Source organism: Humulus lupulus, chromosome 4 (assembly GCF_963169125.1).
Source record: "Humulus lupulus chromosome 4, drHumLupu1.1, whole genome shotgun sequence".
NCBI lineage: Eukaryota > Viridiplantae > Streptophyta > Magnoliopsida > Rosales > Cannabaceae > Humulus > Humulus lupulus.
The window spans coordinates 30286202-30311219 of NC_084796.1; the positions used below are offsets into that span (position 1 = coordinate 30286202).

The 25018-nt window shown below is 31.0% G+C and overlaps 1 protein-coding gene and 1 long non-coding RNA gene across 2 annotated transcripts; one reads left to right on the plus strand and one right to left on the minus strand.

The window, feature by feature from the left end:
- The first annotated feature begins 2320 nt into the window (after window positions 1-2320).
- Window positions 2321-4557, plus strand: LOC133830275 (plant UBX domain-containing protein 10-like). The gene is made up of 4 exons (XM_062260210.1): window positions 2321-2935; window positions 3647-3820; window positions 3913-4101; window positions 4214-4557. The coding sequence occupies exons 1-4, from the start codon at window positions 2429-2431 to the stop codon at window positions 4439-4441; spliced, it is 1098 nt and encodes a 365-aa protein (XP_062116194.1). The 5' UTR covers window positions 2321-2428; the 3' UTR covers window positions 4442-4557.
- Window positions 4558-17185: 12628 nt separating this feature from the next.
- LOC133828901 (uncharacterized) lies at window positions 17186-24666 on the minus strand. Its single transcript, XR_009891373.1, has 4 exons — window positions 23941-24666; window positions 23461-23546; window positions 21708-21868; window positions 17186-17580 (listed from the first exon to the last, which is right to left on the minus strand). It is a non-coding gene; the product is annotated as an uncharacterized LOC133828901 (long non-coding RNA).
- Between the last annotated feature and the right edge of the window lie 352 nt (window positions 24667-25018).

Below are 25018 nucleotides of genomic sequence, written 5' to 3' on the forward strand. Positions count from 1 at the left end.
TCCACAGGGCTGCCACTCTCATCATATACATTAAAAACTACAGCCATTAATTTAAGATTGATTGTTAAGTTCACTTAGTGGAACCATGTACATCACCCTTGTAAAAAAAGTTTGGGTCTCAGGGAATTCCAAACCCCACAATTTACATTGAAAACTATGTATACTTTTTAATAGAAATTCAACTCAAGTTTAGAGTTGATTCTATCTTCTTAAAGTATATGTGTATTATTTTAATTTTTTTTTCTCCTGTATTTAAAGTTAATAAAGGTAACTCATTTCATGGCATAATTTATATACCAAACTTAGGTTACTTAGATTTTGGTAAAGCCTGCAAATGCCATGCTTTTTGATCAGGGAGCCAGCTTGCAAGAATTTATTACCCCAAAAAAATATATTAAAGTTGAGACCAGAAAACAAAAGGGTAGTGGGGGTAGACAACTAATTAAATTTATAGTTGCATGTTGATTTTGCTGGGATTCCACTCAAGTTTGATTGTGTGTTATTTGTAAGAATAAGCATTTAATTTCATTTATGTCTTGGTAGCCTTCAATTCTCTATCCCCTTTCCCCAACCCAGAAAGAATTCAGTAACCCATTAATTAGGTAGTGATTAACTTGACCATACAATTGGGATATCACTTAACTAAAATCAATTGAGCAAAAAGATTGAGAACTTTTTCTTTCTTTTTCATTGTGGTACCAAATAATCATCCTATAAAGATAGAGTGGTCACCATAGGTTTGGTGAGAGGCAATTGGCAATAGATATTAGATAAAAAATGAAAATGAGAATGAGAAATGATGAGTCTTTGGAATGAAAATTTTCATGCCAATAAGAAATGAATAAATCAAATTCCTAGTTTTGGTTACTAGGGGTCTTGTTTTGTCTGCCTTGAAATAGACATTGGTAGTAAATGTTCACTTAATTTTTTGTTTGAAATGGGTTCTTTTGTGGACACATGATAAGGTTTTGCCTAAGTGTTTTTGCTAGTGTAAACAGCAACAAAATTATGGTACCAACAAGCACGCGTTTCAGCACCAAAGAAAAATTTTAAAAGTGGGCAATGCTTGCTTTTCAAGCACATTGTCCCCAGAAGAGGAGTTTTCATCTTCTCTTACTGAAAAATAATGCAGATTCAACTAAGGCCACTATTATATATACCTTGGTGCCTACTCAAAGTTTTTGATTTTGAAGATGGTGATAGGTCATCTATACATACATATATATATATATATATAAATATACTTATGTGTACATATTTTTCAAACTTTGGTTGAGAGTGGAGACCATGTGGTTTCTATCAGCAAGTTTGTAAGATATATCACTATTTTTCACTTGCTTTTTATAAAAAAGAAAAGCTGAAAAATACTGTGGAGTTTTATTAAAGCACCACTATATATATATGTCCTTCAAGCTAGTATTAAATTATCAGATTATTATTTTTTATCAGTAGGCTGTCACATGGGGTATACATATAAGTATGTATATATATTAACAATTGCTATAAAGTTTAAAGGTTTATTGTTGTTATTTTTTATTTCTTGATAAAGTTTGTTTGGAGGTCAAAAAGGTATGTCGCCAATGGCCATTTCTATCCAGAAAATGAAAGATAATTGATATAGTTTAAAGGGTACTCAAGCATTTAAAACTGCTTATTATGGTTCAATTTTTGTCACTAAAAAATGACAAATTAAAGAAGAAATGATGATGATTTGAGCAACACAACGAATCTGTTTAAGCTTTTTTTGGACTTTTCTATTTAAGACACATTTAAAACTTTGACATTGTACCTTTAAGTTGGGCCTCATAACTATTGACTAAAGTAAAGGAAAGAGTACTGTTTGTTAAGTTGTGTGGAAAATGAAATCTGCTGTACATATCTCTGCAGCTTTGTTCTTTGCTCCATTTATTAACTTAACTTTCAATATTTGGCGTTAAAATTATCAAAATTTGAATCAAATTTCAATCTCACTTTCTTTTTGGTAATAAGAACAGAATATATAAAACTACAGGATTGAACTATAGTGATAAGAATTAGAATTGTATTCTGTGTCCACTCTTATTTTTGTATGCTCCAGTTGTTAAACAGTATATGGTTAATAAAAATTGCATGAATTTTTTCCATAACAAATGGTGGAAGAGTTCATCATAAGCAGAGAATCTGCTTTTAATTATCCAGAAGTTAAAAGAAAAAAAAAAAAAAAGAATGAAGAATCTTCACATTCTTCCACAATGCGCTCTTTGTGTCTTTAGTCTAAACTTTAACAAAATAAAGAAAAAGGAACAATGAAGTTGATTGCTACTTTGAATAGTTTACTACCAATATATTCAACTATTGAGCATGAATATGAGCCAAAGAGCCTAATAGTACTATTACTACTACTATTGCTACCACTCCTACCACTTTCTCTGTTTCTTTTTCCCCATCCATGGCTTCTTGTAATGGGATTGTTCGCCGAATGGTGAGCCTTCCGCGAAGCATTTTCGGGGGATTTTCAAGAGCCATGGGAGGAAGAAGATCTCCAACTATACTACCATCAAACCTCCAACAACTACAATATCCACAAGATCATCATAACATACTTGTACCACAGGAAATGGAATTTCTGGCTAGCTTTGAGCACCAATATGGCTTCACTCATCCATGCTTCTACACTTGTCATTTCATGGAGGCTTTAAAGATAGCAAAAGAGAAAAATAAGTTCTTGTTCATGTATCTTCATTCACCTGAACACCCCTTCACTCCTTCCTTCTGTAGAGAAACACTTTGTTCAGAACTGACAGCTGAGTATCTTGATGCCAACTTTGTTTGCTGGGGAGCTTTAGCAGATAAAGGTCAAGGTCTGCAAATGGCTGCCCTATTGGGGCCAGCTACTTACCCTTTCTGCACTGTCATAGCTCCTTCCACTGGGGATAACATAGCAGTACTGCAGCAGGTTAGTTAAAACGGTTGATTTCATCCCCCTTACTGTATAGTATATAATATAGAATATTGTATGTAACACTTCTTGGCTTTCAAATTTCAGTCACATGGGATAGGCCATAAATGAAATTTTAGTAACTTAATAGTGTTAGGAAATTACAACTCAAACTTTCATTTTGTAAGGTTCAGTTTTGGAAACTCATACGTGACAATCACGTGATCAATTCAGTCTAATTTGGAAAGATTAACAGTTCAGGAGCTGTATGTGTTACAATTTCACTATTTGGAGAGAACAAGAGGGTGTGTACTACTGTTCTAGTCAGAACTAAGGAGTAAAGTTTCTTGTCATTTTCTTCATTTTACATTCTCTGTATAAGTTTTTCTGAACAGTTAATAGAAAAAGTACAACTATGCAGGCAATAGTTCTGTGTAAGTATATATAAATAAGATGATACTATTTCAAATATATATCATGATAACATGTTGGCCATATGAGATGAGATCATTAATATGCCTTCTCTTTTTCACACACCGTGTGTTAATGTTGGCTTTATGCACAATACAATGGCCTTTTAGCATGATGAATAGCATGGCACGTGCCACATACAGTGAAGACAGTAATTATTATACTAACAACAGCCATAGAAACAGTGACGATTACTATTATGGTTATTAAATTATGATACTTATCAAGAAAGCTGGTTTTGTGTTCATGTGATTTTAGATTGAAGGGCCAATTTCCACAGCTGAGCTGGTGGAGATTCTGCAGAGAACAATGGAAGAGCAAGGTTTGGCTTTTGGTGGCTCTAAGGCCATGCAGGAAGAAAAAATAAGAGCTGATCGTCGTTTAAGAGAAGAACAGGATGCAGCTTATGTTGCAGCTTTACAAATTGACAAGGTTTGTATATAGATGAGTGTCACTGTATATGTATATATATATATATAACTTCTTATAAGGCTGGCTAATGTTCTTATTTAATACGTATAAAGGAAAAGGAAAGGCTGAAGAATCTAGCCTTAAGAGATCAAAGAGTACAGAAACCAGCAGAAGCTGCAAAAAGAGCAGGTTATGACATGTTCAGAAACAATCCAAGTACAATTAAGCCTTCTACTACCAGAGAAACTCAATCTAATAATAAACAAGCTTTAAACACAGCAAAGGATCCTCAGGCTACTCAGGTAGTAAGATATTCTGACAATGATAAATTAATAACAATAATGATAACATGTGAAACTGAGTTTGCTTATTAATTAGTGAATTGTTACCCCCCCTTTTTTTTTTCTTAATCAGATACTAATAAGGTTTCCAAATGGGGAAAGAAGAGAGCAGAGGTTTTCGAGCACAGAAAAAGTGCAGTCAATTTACAGATTCATAAACTCCCTGGGGTTGCCTGGGGTTGAAAACTACAGATTGGTCTCAAGCTTTCCAAGAAGAGTTTATGGAGTTGACCAAATGGGACAGACTCTTAAGGATGCTGGTTTGCATCCTAGAGCAAGCCTTTTCCTTGAAACCCTTTGACACTAACTCGAGATCAACCACTTTAGTATAACTCATAATCATATATATTTATAATCAAGTTTAGAGATATTGTTAATTAAAAAGTGAATGCTTGAGTTATTATCATCGTCATTTTTCCTATATATATATATATATATTGTCAGTATGTATATTTCTTTTCATAAATATAGGAACTATATATAATATATTGGAAATGACTGAGTTAGGTAAAACTTTTGACCTTCTGATTCAAATTGTGCCAGCTGCTAATTAAAATATTTATATATATATTTAAATAAATAAAAAAGTTGCAGGTGCTGTTTAAAGCTGACTACATCCTGGAATGTTTTTGTTTGTGCCTTTAGTATCAAAATTTGTGTAATGAACTTTCTTGATACAAAAGAAAAAGGATGATGATGCCAAGTGTTTCAATTTAGATCACTTTCTAATTTCCTAGAATGAAAAGAATCAGATTATATATTCCATACCATTAATGGACTCGCTAACAGTTACCCAAAATAAAAAAATAAAAGTTGATTTCTCTTTAAAATGAATGAAAAATAGAAAAGTGAAAAATGGAATCATTATTAGAAAGTAATGGCAATAGCTTAGAGATTACTCCAAAGATTTCTCACCAGATTGTGGACAGAATCACTTTAAGAAATTGACCCAGAATAATAACGTATATAAAGAGATTTTGTATGACTTTCTTTGCATAATTAAAAGGTACATTCACCCAATAAATATTCAAAGAAATGGCATCCCCAAACTATATTTTAAGATTTATTTTAAAGAGTCTTGACATTCACCCCAGCTTGCAAGTTGTGCTTCTTTCTTTCTTTTCTTATTTATTATTTTTACAGTGAGCTGTATAATTCTCTTCTTTAGAGCACCCTCGTTAGAACACTCTTACCAGCTTACGCTCCTCTCTATTTTAGAGAAAAGAAAGTATCAAAATAGGTCAAAAATAGCATACAACAGATGCTCTATTTTACATTTTTTTTTATAGTAGTGAATAGTAACTACTCTATATATATAGAGCATTACTACTCATTGCTATAAACTTATTTTATTAAAGGACTCACAATGGACAAGATAAAATGTCTTATTCTTTATAATATAGAGAAAAAATAATTAAATAGTCTTTCAATGGGTGATGTAAACTTATATTTTTTTTTTAGCTAAATTAATAGTATTTCTCTCTATGTATTAAAACACTATTAATCAAGCTATAAATATTTTATTATTTTTTTTATAAACTTTTGTATATATATATATGAGTGTGATACTATTATATTTAATTATTTTATTTCTTAAAATAAATAAAATATTTTTAAAAAATATAATAGTTAAATGATGTAGAGAAAAAATAGAGAATTTGATGTATGGTATAATATAAAAATTTGATGTAAATTATAAAAAAAAATACTTTGGTAATGTATTTTGTAATATAGAGTAAAGTACTATTGGGAGTGTTATTAGTTTTTAATTATTTTTGTATGTGTTCACATATTAATATTATATATTTAAAATGAATAAAATATATTAAAAGATATAGGGATAATTGTGGCAAAAGTACCCAAAGTTTGGGTTTTGTACGCGGCATAGACCCAAAGTTTATTTTTAGTGGCAAAAGTACCCATAGTACCAAAAAGTGTTATTCCGTTTGGTTCCGTTTGGATTCCTCCGTTAGTTACATCTGAGTGTACACATGTCACTTCGTGATTGGTCCAACTCAATAATATATTAGGGATATTTACGGCATAAGTACCCAATGTTTGGGTTTTGTACGCGGCATAAGTACCCAATGTTTAAAAATAATTATGATTTGGACCAATAAAAACGTGACACGTGTCTGCCTAACGGAGTCTAACGGAGGAGGCTGACGGAATTACAGTTTTACTGACTTTGGGTACTTTTGCCACTAAAAATAAACTTTGGGTCTATGCCGCGTACAAAACCCAAACATTGGGTACTTTTGCCACAATTATCCCAAAGATATAATATTTAAATGATATAGAAAAGAAATATAGACGTTGGATGGTGGTTTGATGTAAAATAGAACAAATTGGGTTTTGTTGATGTATTTTGAAAGATAGAGAGAATATGTTGTTGGGAGTGCTCTTAGCACTTCTACTTTATACTTCAAAATATATCACTAAAATTTCATTTTCTCTATTTATATCAAAATTTTATATTATACCATATAAAATACATTACTAAAATTTCATTTTCTCTATATTGTTGGGAGTGCTCTTAGCACTTCTACTCTATACTTCAAAATACATCATTAAAATTTCATTTTCTCTATTTATATCAAAATTTTATATTATATCATATATCAACTTTTCTATATATTTTTTAACATTATTTAAATATTTTATCTTTAAATATTTTTATTAATTAACATAATAAAAATGAATAAAAAACCAATAGATTTTGAGAGAGAAAGAAAGAAAAATGAATAAAAAAATACTTAAAAGAGCTCTAAAAATTTTATAAGTGTAAAGAATGAAATAAAAAAAGATAGAGGATCTAAAAAATGAAGAGTGAGTTTAAGGAGTTGATAGAGGTGAATTTAATAGTGTTTTCAATTTTTTTTTAAAGTAGTAGCTCCTTTACAGGAGCTACTGTGAGTGCTCACTTTACTGCAAAGCGTGACCAAATTTTGTTGCCGTGAATCCAAGAAAAGGAAAGAAAGTTTTAAAAGTTGATGTAACAAAGAAAGTATTTTATTGAGCCCTTGACCCACTTTTTTTTTTAGCAATTTCAAAGAGGAGGTGTCATATATAAAATGATATGAGGAAATAGTTATAAGAGTTTTAATTGGCTTATCCAAAGTACAAAAGCTTTTGTATTAATTAGTGTTTTTTTCTTTTTCTTTCGACTTTAAGGTTTGTTTATTATATTAATAAATTATTGTGGTCTTTTCATAATTATATATATTTTTTTATGTTTTTTCTTTTACATTTTTACGATCACTACTTTTTTTTCTTTTAATTTTATTATTTTAAGTTTTCAAAAATACGATTTTAAAGTTTCATAATTACAAAAATATTGTTTCAACTAGATATAAACCTCACAACAAATAATATTGAAAAAACAACTTAAAATCAACTAGACAGCAACCCCACAACAATATAGTGTTGAAAAGGCAAATACAAAAGAAATTTTACTTTCTATGTGTAATGGACCCTCTTAAATCAAAATTATGATATCATATGTATATATTACATATTCATGCTAATATTTCATTTATTTCCAAAAATGCCCCTAGTATCGTACCCCTCGATTTTTTCAGGGCGTTGAAAATTCTCTCGAACTATCATAGTGATGTAAAGTGAGATTTCTATCTAGTTTCACTCATTTTTTGTAATAAAAAGATGTTTTGGCTCTATAGTTGATGATGTGTCAATAACACATTAGTGACACATGTGTAATTCAAAATTAAAATAATCTAAAATTTAAAAAAATATATTTTCTTATGAACAATTAATAAATTAAAAAAAATCATTAAACAAAAATTAAATCCCACATTATTTTACTAATTTATTAAGCCTATCAATTTAATTAAAAAAAAAAGCAAAATATAATCATAAATTAAAAAACAAAAACAATACTCAGATCTAAATTTGCTCGATTACCATATGTAAACCTTGGAAACTCTACATTGAATACCTCACAAAGATTTAGACATTAAGACAATAGGTATGCTTGAAACAAAAAATGAATTAACGAACAATTAACGAACCCTGTAAAAAGGGGTATGAACAATTAACGAACAAAAACCCCCCAAGTTTTTTTTTTCATCCAACAAAACCTAGTAAAAAGTGAATGATTAAATCTGAGAAGAGGAAGAACACAATCTGGGTTTCTCAAATATCAAAAGAAAAAGAAATAAGAAGAAAACATTTCTTTCTCTTCAGTCAAAATGATTTGAAAGAAGAAATTGGGGTTAGGTTTGTTGAAGACCAATTGATACCCATGCCCTTTCTTGGAAATGTACAAGATTAATCCAAATATGTGGAGTGCAAAATCCTAATCTTTGAGCTTCAACGCTACACCCCGACATCGTTCATTGTGCATCATTTAACCTCAATGCCCGCTGACAGTCCCAGCCACAGCAGCTCTGTCGACAACTTCCTGAAACCCCATCCCCAGTAGCTTTCGTTGTCATCATCATGCCAGCCATAGTGGCTTTGCCGTTGTCTCCCAAACACTACAAGAAAAAATACTTTCAATAAGACCAAAAAAGTATTATCAAATATATACCATAACACTTTTTGATGTGTTAAGGAAAGCGGTGTTATAGTAGGTCGGAGCACTTTGCATAACACTTTTCCATAGTTATAGACATGTGTTATGGTATAGCCTACGATAACACTTTTGTTGTGTTATTTTAATAGTTAGATAAGTATTTCATTATGCTATTTATAAGTATATTATATAACACTTTTTTGTACTTATAAAGTAGTGTTATGATATACTTTATAATAACACACTTTCTGCATTATAGAAAATAGTTTGCATAACATGATTTTATGCTTATAAACCAGTGTTATTGTAAAAGATACAATAACACATTTTTTGTATTATTCTAATATTTGGATAAGCTTGAATTATTATATAAACCTGTACATTATAATTATTGTTTATTTCTTTAATTCAAACCCGCTTCATTTAATATACTTTAGACACCCTTAACATTGTACAAATATATTTTTTAGTACCGATTATATGGTTCATAACACAGATAACCAAATAATTATGTCAAAATACATACAAGATTATCTAAAAAATAATCCAAAAGTCTTAAGATATTCAACACTGTCTAATTAACATAAACAAAACATTCTCACAATAGTCAACAAAATAGTCTTAAACAGTTGCATATTCAAAAGTAAAGGTAGGAATTCATGATCTTCCAAATGTCAGCACACCAAAGCCTTCCAAGTCAGATTTTCTTTTGCACTTGACTTGTTGAATCTGGTAAATAAAACATAAAAGAAAAACTAATGAGGTCATGAAATATCATATCATTCATCTAAAATAGTCAATAATGCTATCATAATCTTGGATTGCATATCGGTTAATGTTGAACAAGCATTATATAATCAAATAACCAAATAAATACCTCTTGGAATAACCTTTTGAGAAGGCCATGCAACTGTTGAACCAACTGCTTCTCGTATAATAAGCATCACATAGTTAGGACGAAATAAATACGCACCAGGCACAATAGCAACATCAACCCATACACGCATAAAATCTGGTCCAAGAGGAATTCCATGCACCTCTAAGTCTGGATCACTAGAATCCCAACAGCCTTCAGCAATAATTACATCTGACCAATCGAGCAAGTAGCAAGCATTCCATGCTTCTGTAAAGTTATGGCTATTTTTAACTCCAACACTCTGCAAAATTAATTTTGAAAACAGTATATTAATTTTTGTATTTGTTTCCTTAAAAAGAAAGAAAATAATTTGAAGATTTACCTTATGAGAAGGAATATTGTTGGATTGTGGAATATTGTGGGACTGTCCCTCACTTGTTGTTGCTTTACCGCCCTAATAAATGGGTCGTTTACAGGGTTGACTTGCCTAACTCAAAATTACATGTAGAAAATTAGACACATGTTTGTTTATGACTTTGACTTTATGTATTTTTGTGATAGCATTGTATGCTTGAAATTTGTTTTTCTCTCTCAATATATATTAATTTCCTAAACAGAAAGTTAGATTCTTAATCTGAAAGAAAATCAATACAATTGACTATAGTTTTTTATGTCTCCGATATGATAGGATTATTAGTCACTCGTGCATATAATACATGTTGCGATATTTTTGCTATGCAAGTGCACACAGTCGCAAACTTGTAATAAAATGGTAAAACCAAGTATCGTCCTCAAGGACTGATTTATCAATTACTAGTCAATTAATTTCTCGTTCTATTTGATGAATTGAAATTCTTGATTTTTGTAAATACACCAAAAGAAACTATAAATTGCATAAACAATAATTAAAAATTGAATAACAACTAATAGAAAAACTTTTTAATTTAATCACTGAGAAATAATTAGGATATTTAATCTCATCAACTATCCTCCCTATTATTCCCTAATGCAAAGTGTGAATTCTTCTTCTTTTGACCTAATTCAATTAACAAGTTGATATAGCAGCCTATAATCATACTATGAATTATAAACTCAACCTAAGTGACAATTTCCTATATTTCTATGGTAAATTGAACCACACAGATAGCATTAATCTCACAACTTAATAACAGTTACACAATTAATTCAGATACTTTCGTTCTAAATTAGAATTATGTCCAACCACAGCATAATTAAATCTCACTTCTCAGATTTTGACTTAAAAACATATGTAAATGACTAAAGATGGCCAATCAATAATCAATCTATAAGAACAGGTTATATGGAATTGAAGAAGATTGAAGAAGAATAATATAAAAATTGCATTAGTTCATAACAGGGATTCAAATGATTCAATTAAACATCCTAAACAGAAAATTAGTTCCTAGCCATAGTGCTAATCACAACAGAAATTAAAGATAACATCAAGAAGAAGAAAAACATGTAAAAATACTCTAAGCTTGAGCCTTCCAAATCAGTCCTCTCTCCTTTCGTCCGTACCCCTTTCTCTCTTCTTTTTCCCCATCTTAAAAACCTAAGATTTCGAATTTTAAAGAGGCGGGTCGCGGCTCTACATACACTATGCCGCGGCCCGTGTCCAAATTCCTGGGCAAAAAGCCCTTTCCATGCCGCGGCTCTCTGAAGCCATGCCGCGGCCCGCATTGACGATTTCTGGGCAAAATGCCCATCTATGCCGCGGCTCTCTGTAGCCATGCCGCGGCCCGAGGATTTCCTCAAAAATCATTGCTTCTGTTTCCCCCCTAGCCGCGGCTCCACTTTGCTCATGTCGTGGCTCTTAAGGGATTTCTCAATTCTTCAAGTTTTCATCCCAAAATTTAACCAACACTTCCAAATTGTGTTGAGAACCATTCTTTATCAAAATATGATGAAAAACTTGGTTATTTCTTCCCTTTCTTTGGCATTTTCTTCCACATGCTCAATTCTTCCTGATATTCACAAAGACAAACAAACAAAGCATAAACCCGCACTAAATGAAAGAAAAATGAAATAAAAGACTACTAAAAACATCACCAAAACATAACAAAAACTAGACTCAACAATACACATATACTATTTGTTGGAATGAGTTATATATTTATATATATATGTATATGTTATAGTACTAGTACATTTAACTGTTTAAAGGCAGCTAGAATACATAGAATGATCAGTGGTTAAATTGAGCTATAAAAGCATGCATTATATTATAGTAAATATTGTGAAAGATTTTGATGAATTATTAATTTTGGTGCATGAGTTAAAGTTTGACTGAGGAGCTCAATCACTTGCCACTTGGTCCATGCAGTAATCAAATAAATATTGTGACATGTTATCCTTCAGGTTTGTTGTAATTGAAGAACTAATTAACTAATTTTTTAAAACTATATTACTCATATATGAAGGGAATCGTATAAGTCAGAAGCAACTTTTTTATATTATAGCTTAACTACTTACTACTGTACAGTACAGAACTAGAGGCCGGAAAAGAAAAAAAAAGTCAATTTGTCTTTCATGATAAAATCTCTTCTCTAAATAATGTTTCATCATATGATATATCCTCTTTATTAATATGTTTTTGTTTTCTTTTTTATGGGGACCTCTTTCTTTTAGTTAAATTAAACATATGTAATTTCTGAATTCATTAGTATTCTGACTTCACACTACAAAGAAGATCTCCTTTATACTGATGATGATCTTAACAAGGAAAATGAGGATGGGATAACAATTTCGTTTTACCTATAGAAAACATATCCTGGTGATGAGAATGAAGGGGTTTTTAAAGGGGTGATGAGTGAGAGAAGAGAGTTTGAGAAATGCTAATGCATGAGAAGAAGGAGGGACCAAAGGACTTTACATAACTGAACATCACATGAAATGTCAGTTGATAGAATCCAATATTACTTATTAAATTATAATAAAAAAGAGTCATTTTTAAATTTATCCACATATAAACACATCATGTGATGTTGGACACAAAGAACCTTATAATATTTATATGATTTCTAAGAACTATTAAAGAAATTTGTACACAATTTATTCATTCATTTATTTTGTATATATTTAGGGAAACAATACAAAGTTGCAGAATATTATAAACAGCAAGAAAGGCTTCTTGAAGGCTTCAATGAGATGGAGATCATGACTGAAATGGGCTGCTTCCCTAAAAGTCTAACTGAGGTTGTTGCCATCTTAGATTAGTTTTGAGATCAAAATTATTAATTAGTGCAAAGTAATTTTAATTTTCTTTATGTCTCATTTGACAATTATTACTTGAAAATAAAGGAGATTAAGTGATCATTAAGGAATGGACACAGATATATAGCACTGCTTTTGAGTGTATTTAGTTCATTTGTATAAGCACATAATCATTTTATGAGTAAGCCTCAAATTGTGTTAAATGTGACAATATGAACCTATTTTAACTACTGTTACTGTTACTGAACACTTTTATTTATTTGTTTATGCTTGGTTTCAGGATGAAGTGAAGCAGTTAGCAAAGAGTGAGAGGTTGGCAATGAATGCATCAAACATAGCTAACCTAGTTCTATTTGCAGCGAAAGTTTATGCTTCAATTGATAGCAAATCACTAGCTGTGATTGCCTCAACTTTGGATTCCCTATTGGATCTCTTGTCTGGCTTTATACTGTGGTTCACTGCCTATTCCATGAAAAACCCAAATCACTATAACTATCACATTGGAAAGAAACGTATGCAACCAGTGGTATATTTCCACTTCTGCTACTTTGATTTATTCAGAATTAATGTCAGGGCTACCAAATAGTTTGGAGAACAACACTATATGAACTAAAAATAACATGTGATTTGGTATGGTTTCCATTTAGAATAAGCATAATAAAATGTTCATTATCTATAACTAAGTTGTTGTTCTGCTGCTGTTCTGCTAAATGATGCTGAGGAGAAACAATTCACAGAGCCAAATGTGAGGAAGTGGCTTGATGAGATTAAACAAGTACTTTATGATGCAGACCATGTGATGGACAAGATCAATTCTAAAGCTTTGAGACTCAAGTTGGAGAAAGGCCAAACCGGATCAAGAAAAGCAAGTAAGTTGTTGAACTTTTTCCCAACTGTTGTTAGTCTATTTGAGCATAATGTAAAGCTGGAATTAGAGGGGATTCTTGGTGCATTAAACTTTCTTTTAGATCAAACAGTGTTCCTTGGTTTGAAAGAAGTTGACCAAAAAAGACCACCACATAGAACTTGTTTACAAGGAAAGGAGTGTCCAAAGACATTTTGACTTGAAAGCATGGGATACTGTCTCAGTAGAGTTTTATATTTTTAGAATAACAAAGAAAATTTTGGAGTCTGTCACTTTCAAGAAATGTGAGATTGAGGACATACATCAACTTCAAAATGAGCTGAGCAAGGCTTTGACAGGGAAGAAGTTTCTTTTTGTTCATGATGATGTTTGGAATGCGAATTATGGGAGTTGCAATTTCAAGAAAATCAAAATAACAGCATTCTTCCAGCTCTATGGTTAAGCTATCACTTTCTACCTCGGCACCTAAAGCAATGCTTTGCCTACTTCTCAATATTTCCTAAAGATTATACATTTTATAAAAGTGAAAGGGGAAAAAGGTCCAATCTCCACCACTTTTTTATTTATTTTAACTATCAATTGAATTTAAATGACCCTAAAAAAAAGAGAAACAGAAGAGAACAAAAGAGAGAAGAAACAAATTTGTCAATTTCAGTAATGGGGTTGAAGCTATATAACTCTTTATGGCTGTTATGGTGTCCACAGAGGCAAATATTGAAGAAAAAGAACTTAGCTGGCACTTAGCAATGTGTATTCATGGTTTGTCATGGCTCATAATGGGGTTATCAATGAGTATAGGATGGAAGATCAGCATATTTCAATGGTTAACTATTCGCTTTGTGATGGCACAACAGAGAGGAATTCTAGTGGTTGTTTGATCATTTCATTAGTTTATGAAAATGGTGATGATTTCTATGAGATAAAAGGACTAATGCCGACTTCAATAACCACTCGAAGGGCTATTGCTATTGGTCTAAATGGCTGTGAGTTGCTGTGCAGGAGCAATTATTCATGTGTTGCATATGCTTACTCAAATGGTCATAGAGCTGGATGTGAACTTTACTATGGAAGTAAGGTGAATCTTCTGAAAATGACAAGGGAGGAAAACTAAGCTATTGTTTTGGGTAGTTATATTTATAATGTTTTGGGTAATTATGTTTAACTTAGAACTCATGGAGGCATTATCAGATTATGCATTTTTCCAATCACAACTCATATGTATAATGTTTTATTATTCAAACCCTAAGGTTGGGGACGTGAAAACTACCCTTATTCACACCCCAGGTGAGATATCTATCAATATAATCAAACCAATTCAAGCAAACACAATTTATTTGTAAGAAGATAATACATAATTCTAGATAAAATCTGACATCGTTTCACATATAAAAGCTTACCTAACCATCTATCAATACCAAGTAAAAAAGTTCAAACAACACACAATAAGTTTTCTTCCTTCTATCACTGCAACACACAAACAAATTTTCCAGAACCTACTTCTCTAAGACACACAAGTTTTCAACCTTTCATTATCACCGCAACACACAATTTTAATCTCAGAACCTACTTCTCTACGAGTGAATATTTAAGATATTCAAACTCCTCTAACATTTGTATGATATTAATAAAAGAGTTAAGAGAACAAACTTCCGTACCTCTTGCAATTAATAATTAAGTTAATTAACTTTGTAATGCTCCTCGCCAATTCGATCCACAACCTAAAGAATATAATCAATACCTAAAAGATTAATACAAAATTAAAATTAAATGATACAATAAAACCATAAAATTCATGAAATTACTTGTTACAAGTCTTAAAATCATAAACTATATTCATTAATGGTTCAAACTTAACATAAAGAAACATATTGCAACTCAAATGTCCAAAAAAATCTTCATTTTCATAATCATCATCATTTCTGCTCATTCTATCTTAAATTCAGCTACTAAAAAACTAAAATAAACAATATTTCAGCAACTTAAAAACAATATGTAACAAAAAAAATAAACAAAATACAATCACAAATGCAAAGCCAAGGACAATCACAAATGCGAATACAAAAGCAATGGAAATTCCCTCTGATTTCTCTTTTCCAAAAAAAAAATTATATTAAACTTTATAATGTATTTCCAATCTCAAAAAAGTCAAGGACCCAATTTAATTGAACACAAAAATCAAATCCCTTTTATAAAGAATAAACTAAGCAACATTGATGATATAATTGTTTCACAAGTACTATTTTTCTCTACTGTATGCACACAAAGCTTGATTAATTAATAGTAAGAAATCAATTATTTAGAAAGCTCATTCAATAGAAAAATCAGAACAGCAATTTAAATGCAGATAATTTTCTCACCCAAAACTCTTTAAGAACGAATGAACATTCTCTTTAAAAATTAAGGAGTCAGAAAATTTCAACAGAAGAGAAAGTGTCCAGCACATGTAGTCTCTTATCATTTTTCATAATTCAATCATGCACCATTAATTTTAAAAGAGTCACTCCCAAAACATAATCAGGTCTTGCTTAAAAATCTTTCCACAAGTTTTATGGAAAAGTATTAAAATAAGAACTTTAAGTGACAATTACTTCACTTTGTTGTAGTGATTATCTACACTTAATTGTTAAATTATGTAGTTTAAAAAAAAAATGCATATCTAGTATCACACACAGACAACATTTAATTCAAACCATTTGTTTTTCCTCAATAACCAAAAGCTCATCATGAGAAAATCCATAACAGACAAAAAGCTAGATATCCTAAGTAGCTAACCATGGCCAATAGGCCTAATACCAACACTAAATATCAATATACCAAAGATTCTCATATAAAATCACTAAATTTTATTAAGTTATCAAGTCTATCACTAACCTAAACTATTCCTGGATCCCATACTCCAAAAAAAAAAACAATTTTGAGTTTACTAAACATTGTTTATAATTAGTCATTCAACATAAAAGTTGAAAATTGCAGCAGTGAAAGAAGCTGTAAAAACAGAGGAAACCAAAGCACATGCATATCTAGAATTATCAAAGGAAGTACAAATGGAATGAACATAGATGAAGCAAACCTAAATGTACCATCAGATGCAAGAGAAATGGTAGACATAACAACATCCATAAAACTAGAAGCAGAACAGAACAAGTCTGGCTTTCCTTTTCTAGCTAATTACTGCAACAAGCTACAACACCAACACAAACCAGCCAAAAAATACATGCTGCGAGCAGGACTTTGAGAGAGATAAATATTGAGAAATAACACGTAGTAGGACTTGGAATTATGAGCAATCCTAAATTCAAAAAGCTTTAAGAATGAAAATTATTTTTCTTTAAGTCATCTTTTAGTGAGAAAAATGAATTATTATTTTGAAATCATGAAAGTAATATGCTCGTGTCAAATAAAATACATGTAACCTAACCAATCTCTAAATACCTCAAATTTATACTCCAACCAAATCAAAGGAGCCTTATAAAATCTATTAATTGAAAGTTAAAAAACTAAAATGGGGAGAAGACTTAAGCATTAGAGATCTTTGAATTGTTATCTTTTTATTCTAATCTAAGCAAGGAAGACGGTGGTTCAATAACTAACACAAAATTGGCATCGAACTTGTTATTTGAATTAAAAATAAAAAGTTGTGATAGTGTTGATATATATACATATACATATAAACACACCATACACACAAATAATAAATCCATAATTTAAAATAAATATATATAAGTTCAAAAGATTACCTTTCATGTAAGATAGTTGAGAACCACATTTTACAGTTATGTCATGTCTCATGTATTATTAACAGATACCTAAATAGAAGAGCCAATTATAGTGATAGCTGAAGGTGTACTGTTGAGCTCCTTTTCCAAACCATGTCCATTGTGAAGCCCCCAAGATAGTCCCATCGCTAGAGAGAGGGTCTCGGTGGTATCTAGTATCTAGAAGGATAACCTAATGATCCATTTTAGAGAATAAAAAGATGAGTTACATTTACGATTATGTAATAAGAGTAATGAAATATAAAGAAAAAAACATCTGGATCCCACAAATACCAAAACTAAACATGCATTCAAAAATAGTACATGCATAGAAATGCGGAGAATGTTGGATAACAGAGTGCAGAAGTAATATCGCTCAGAGAAGTAAAGGAAATGCAGAGAATGTTGGATAATTTAGCCCAAACCGATGGAAGATATAGGAGATATACTATAGAAGAGATTGAAAAAACACAACAATGCTGATATTTACACTAGTCAATAACAGTGCTGCATGAAATAACTACCTAACTACATTGTTCAATAATTAATGTGTTTTTATATGAAATAATTATGTACAGTACAAAGTACAATGCAGACACTACTTGTTCTCTGTTCTTCTTGATCATTAATAATATCCAGAAAACAAACTCAGCAGCAACAAAATCAACACAACAGAAAAACCAACTAATTAATAGATAAAACAAAACATAAACAACACAATCAATTGTGCATGGTTCATCCAAAACTAGATCACTGGCATCCTTCACTATCATCATCAAGTTTACAAGATATATATATATATATCAAGTTAACCTGCTTACACTCAAGCACCACAATGTCTCACAGCTCTCCTTCTCTATTGTATTTCAGAAAACCATCTGATCTTAGTTGAGTTTTGGTTAAGTCTGATAAGAGAATTCTAGTAATGACTTGGTTAAAATTTATATATAAAACCGTAATAATGATAATCGGTTAATATAGTAAATTAAAATTTTAATGCCTGAAATAACATTGTTATATAATTTAGTCATATCATCTTCATTGCAAACTCATATTCACAACAACAATTTAATTGCCTTTCTTCTGCATATGTGTGAAAAAAGGTCACTAGTAGAAGAGATAATTGGAACAAGGCTCCAAGTGGGGGGGCTATGTTAACAAAATTACATTAGCTACTAAGTAAGCTCTTAATTTCAAGAAAACTTGAGTGAACAAAACTTATAGTAGACTAAACTCCAAGTTATTATCACTAATAGATTTCAATCAAGCTAGAATGCATGTTTAATTTCCAGGACTAATGAATGACTTATGCAAAGTAAAACTCCATATCTCTATGGACCAAGACCAAGCATTTCATAATATTTTTTATCTTCACTAAGTAAAATAAAATGATTAGTGAACTTTTTTTTAACAATGTTGGTCTCCAGAGCCTCAAGGTTTTCATTATCTTAATGCCATCATAAAACATATAGTGCATGGCATCCATAAGTCCTTAAATTTTCCTATTCCTTTTTTTTATATAAGAACTATTTCAAGAAGAAAGCAGAACAAAGCTTCAGATGCAGGCTAAGAACCAAGAACAATAACATCCCAGAACATATGTTCTGTAAGTTGAGTAAAAATGTTTCAGATTGGAGAATAGTAAATTGAGTAATCTTCTTAATCTTTGTTGAAATAAGACAGAGAAATAAGGGAGCCAAGAAGCCTAAACCGAAAAAAAATTGGAAGCTATATTTTAGGCACAATTTTAGGACATTCATAAACAAAAATATTGAGCATAACAATACATTTTGGATATTTCGATTAATAAACAATCACTTTTTCACAGAATAGTTGCAGCTGTGAAATTTGAATTTTTTTTGCATGAACTCAACAAATGTAACCAGTCCAAGACAGAGAAAAAAGAGCTAAAGTGAGTGTAATGGGATGATACAAAAACACACTAAAAACAAAAACTAATGAGGAAAAACATCTGCCCTGTTGATCCCAAAAGAGGGTGTTTTAATATTTAAACTCGCAAGTGCACGAATCGTTTCGGAATATAATGTTCATATAAGTACGAGGTCGAACCCATGGGAGTTGACTAACATCAAAAGAAACTATTTCAAACAAAGCAAGAATATTCTAACCTAGTTCCAAATATTTGATGAGATTTTGTTTTAGAAAAATAAAAGACAAGTAATAAAAATATTAATGATAAAAATGGTTTTCAAATGAGATATGTAAAATAAGATTATTAAGATTTTAGAATCCACAAAATGCAAGTTCAATAGTATTTATAAGTATATTGATTCCCAAGTTTAGATATGGTTGAAATAAATCACACTATATTTTTTCAAAATACATTTTCTATTCAAGCACAAGTTACTTTCAAAAAGGTAAGATTTTTCTTCACTTATATAAGATATAATTTCTAAGCATTAGTTGTGTTACAACCTAATGAAACTACAAAAAATCAAAGAGATTATGTTTAGGCAATATATGATACTTATGCTCTAAGAATTAGATGTGAACAATTTAATGAAAAACATTTAATCAAAGAATATCATATTTTTGCATAATGAAGAACTAAGTGTAATATGCTTTAACAATCAATAATAGATGAAAAATGCATATCTTTGATAGAAAAATCCATAAACAATGTTGTACAAATGGGAAATCAACATACAACAAAAAAAATACTATCTAGTTATATTTTGCTTCATCATCATCTTAATAACCTTTGAAAAAGATTAGAAGCTCATAACTAGATTGAAATAAAAATTACAAAATAACATACTTGACATGCTCTTCAAAAGATGAAAATGGTAGAGAGAAAATAGTGAAAAGAAGAGAGAAAAATATATGTAGAAGATGTTAAAAAAATGAAGAAGAAGAGCTCCCCAAATGGTCTTACAAGACTCTATTTATAGGCAAAATATGGAGATTAAATTAATCAAATTAAAATAAATAAATTGATTAATGTAATTGTGTTGGGAAGTGGTAGAATAAATAGAGTAAGTGTAAGAGTATTGGAAAGATGAAATGTTTGGTTGGGTAAAAGATTAGTGAAAAGCTAGGGTAAAAAAATGAATTAGGAATGTTTATTTAGGTAAGAAAAATAGGGAAGAGTGAATTGATATTTGAGTGAAAAATATTGGGAATAAAAATGTGGTTTTTGGCCTTTTGGTGGCTATTGGCAGCTTGGTCTAGGCTGGCATGGGGTGCAAATTGGGCTAGGGAGATTGGGGACTTGCTGGTTGAAGAGGCCCGAGTGGCTGGCAGGCCAGGAGGAAATGGCAACAGCTTGGGGTTGGCTTCATGAGGGAGTGGCATTAGGCCTGAGGAGGCAGCAGGCATGTTGGGCCTATGTTGGGCTTCGGTGAGGGAATGCTGAAGCTGATGGAGGCGTGTTGGGGAAAGCAAATCTCTTTGGTTTGCTGCTTCTTGGAGGCGACAGCTGGCGGCATTTGGGCAGGTAGAGCTGAAGCAAGGAAGTAGCAATATTGGGATGCTGGGCGTGAGGTGTATCAGGCGTGAGTGTTGAGGAGAGTGGCTGGGCTCAAGTGGCAGGCGTGGGCCTAGCTTGGGCCTGGAGAGAAATGCCACATTCCTTGTTTTCCTTTACAGAAATGACATTTTTTTCACAATTCTTCTTGCTTCTCAAGAGCAAATAACATACAAAAAATTCCCTATAAAACAAACATAAATTAAATTAAAACTAAATATTTTCAATAATGAAATATACAACAAAATTTCAATGAAAATATTAATTAAAATTTAATTTACTTAAACATTTAAGCTCAAAATTGCATCTTTTTACTCCTAACTTAACAATATTAATTTTAAATAATTAAGCCATAACATTTTACAATAATATAACAATAAAAATACACAAAAATCTATAAAATTAAAATAAACCAAATAAATTCAAAATTACTTAAAAACTTAATAAATCAATTAAAAACTCAAGAATTAAGCAACAATTAGCACATAAAAAGTAATAAAATAACTCTATTTTGTAGAGTTATCATGCCCAAAAAGGAGCAACTCAAACCATATTTTGAACAACTCAAATATTAAGAAACAAAATTTGGGAATAAGAAACTAAAACTATTATTCTTGCATCAAAAAGTTAAAAATTTCAGAAGCCCCTAAAATATACAAGCAATCGTAGCAATATAGGTAGTAACAAAGAAGATAGCTCAATAAGTATTTTATTGGGAATCATGATAGCACTAGAGGATCAAAAAATATGTATAAATATAAGATTATTGTAGCTAAGTCATCCCAAACGGATTGATAAGGAATGTAAAATCAATTAAAAATAAAGAGCAAAACCTTTTGTCAAAGATAGATACGATAAGACAAGGAACATCTATATCTTCATGCCAATTCAAACACAACAGCTCAACGAATGGGGAAAGACTCACCTAGTCTTCCATGTTCTTTCCAGCAGTGCCAACGACTCTGAATTCGAAAAACAAGGCTAGTATCAATACCTGGCACACATTCATCAAGAGAACAAGTTACCCCAACGTGAAGCCAAACTCAACCATTTGAAGCAAAAACATAGATAGATAAAAACATAAACAACACAACAAAATCATTTGATACTTTTCCAATTAGCTTATAGTCATGTATTATAGAAAGGGGTATTTGGTGTAGTGGTACCCCTTCATTTCCAGGCTTGTTTTAATTTAAGCTTTCATTTTTCTAGCAAAAATATAAATAAAAAATCATATAAGTCCCTTCAAGACATTTTAACAAACATATTATGTGCAAATTGGGACAGAAAGAAAAAGTAGCTATTTTAACATAAAAATCATATCAAAAGGACAAATCACACAGGTATTCTTCATTGAGTTGATGCCTACAACAGTCATTAATTTCCAAATGTTTTATAAACTAAAAATAAAAAATAAAGCAATGGATTGGACCCAAGGACATCCTTTTGCTTCTTATTGAGTTCATAAGTATAACCAATATATTCCACTGTATCCAACCAGTACTAGATTTCCAATACCTAACTGGGACTCAAACTTAGTTTCATCATATCATAAAAAAGACGATAAAAATAAATATAAAAAAACCTTTTTTAAATATCTTTATCTTGATTACTAGGTCACTCATTAGTCATGGCGACCAATAGTGATCTAAGGCCTCTTTTTGCTCTAGACAAAAACATGTACAAACACTTCTGTTACTACCCTAAAACACAGGTAAAAAGGTCCCATTTTTGCAGGGGAAAGGCATAGCAAATATATAAAAGTCTATTTCAAGAAATGGGATTTTAGTATTCAGTGTCTTTTTAACTAAGAAAGAAACCAAACCCTATACATTTCTTGCAATTTTTATTCTTATTACATGGAGTTGAAAAGTCTAAGAGACCAAAAAAAAAAAAAAAAAATGAAGAAAAAAGTGGGAAATGTAGAGAGAGATTTAATGTCACCTTGGTCTCGCAGTGGCTTACAGAAAATTATTTGTTATTGTCACAAAATGTATATAAAGGCCAACATGGGTAAGGGAAAATTTTCTAAATGTAGCTCTTTTCCCTTTTTCTTTGTGCATGAGGACTTTGACTAACATAAATAAGTAATGATCATAGTTGAGAGATTGAGATTTTCCTAACATAATTTTCTGAAAAAAGAAATGCTAATATTTTACTAAATAAAATATATATTTATATATAAATGTAACATTAAATAACAAAAGGGCTACAGTCACATGTTAGCATTTTCAGGTGATGCGAAGATTGACGTGAATGAATAATATTTTAAAAATTCCAAGGGTTTTAATTTTATCATACTTTATTATTATTTAGTAGGAAAAAAAAAGGGTTGCTACTGATCATCATTTTGTATTCCTTCCAGCATAAATGAAGGAAATTATACTATTTTTTTTTGGACAGGTAATGGAAGTGTACTGTTAACATCATGTGACCTACATTTTCAGAATTCTCACTTACTATAGCCAATAAAACATACATCGGAAATCCCATAGAAAATATGAGGTTCATTCATCTAAACACGCTAATCTGATAGGATACAGAGTTAAAGAAAAAAAATGGTAACAGAGTGATCAAGTGTTGCACCTTTAATATATTTTGAGCCTCGATTTTGCTTTTTCCAGATTTAACAAGCTCCCTGAAGCAAGTATTATACTGATTGTTTATGTGGCCTGTAAAATCACAAGAACGAAATCTTAAAGATAAAACAAGCTTTCATTGTCAATAACTTGATCAAGTTATTAACTTCATAGATATAACATAGTTTTTTATTCTTATTTATTTATTAACTTCATAGAAAACTACTAATTCAAACTCATAATACAAATTATACTTCAACATATTATATTCTGATTTTTGTTCTTTCCCCACATAAACAATGTTATTTTTTTAGCAATAAATTATCATCAATATTCTAATAATACTTAAAACTAATACATATATATAAACTAAAAAAAATGATACGTATATTAAAATAATTGCTTAAATGAAACTAAACAACATAATAAAACTTAAATGAAAACATATATATTTATATATAAACTTAAAAAAACTAATATATATAACCTTAATCGTGTGCTCTGTTTAGGATGTCGGCAGAGCAACAGAGCTAGCAACAACGGAGGACTAGGGCGGAGCAGTGGGTCGATCTAAGAGTGAGAGAGAGAGAGAATCGGTGAGGGAGAAAGATAGCTATTTTTTTTTACAGAATGAAGAATAAAATAAAATTAGTTGCATATATATAAGCGTGAGAGAGAGAGGCAGCTGAGTGAGAACTGAGAAAAACACCACAAAATAGGAGAGAAGGTGAAAGAACAGACATAAAAAGAAAAGAAAAAAAAATTAATTACATATATATGTATATACACACCTGAGAGAGCAAAGATAGAGAGATGAAGGGGAGAGAACCTTCACAGGCGGGGTGAGCATCCAGGCGGCATGCATGAGGCTGCAGAGTAATTTGGGGGAAAATGAGTTTTAGGGATTTGGGGAAATGAGAGAAACGGGGATTTGGGGAAACCCAAACGCACCTCTACTGAGATCACGTCACGACTACTATGAGTCCACCATGCCACTCGCAGCGAGAGAAAGAGGGGTATGGGGAAAGGAGAAATAGAGGTCAAACTTTGGGCTAGAGAGGAAGATGTCGAAGGCTAAAGATGGGAAGAAAGTTCGTAAGAGGGATTCAAGCAGGGAAAACTTTGAGAAAAGATAAGCTTTTGATTGTTCGGTTTTGGGGTATTTAGAAGGGAAATGACAAAAGAAAATTGGGGCTCATTTTTTTTAGTGAGAGAAGAGGCGGATACATTTTAAGGTTCGTGCCTTTACCTTTTCTTATGCTAAGAAAATATAATACTTTTTCAATAGTATTATATTCATCTGTTGTGGAAAGTGATTTTTTGTGTAGTGAAAGTTGCAGAGGAAGAAGCCAAAGAAGAATAAGAGGGAGAAAGGTTGAAGAAAGCATATGAAACCCTAATCCTAAGTGTGTAATAACCCTAAAATCCTTCATTTTGATTTACTAATAAATTCCTTCGTTTTCTTACTTTTTTTTTTATCAAATTCTATTTACCCTAATTAAAAGGACATGTCAGATGGTTTTACAATCCCATACAGATGGTATTTTGGCCCACGTGTCAAGCCA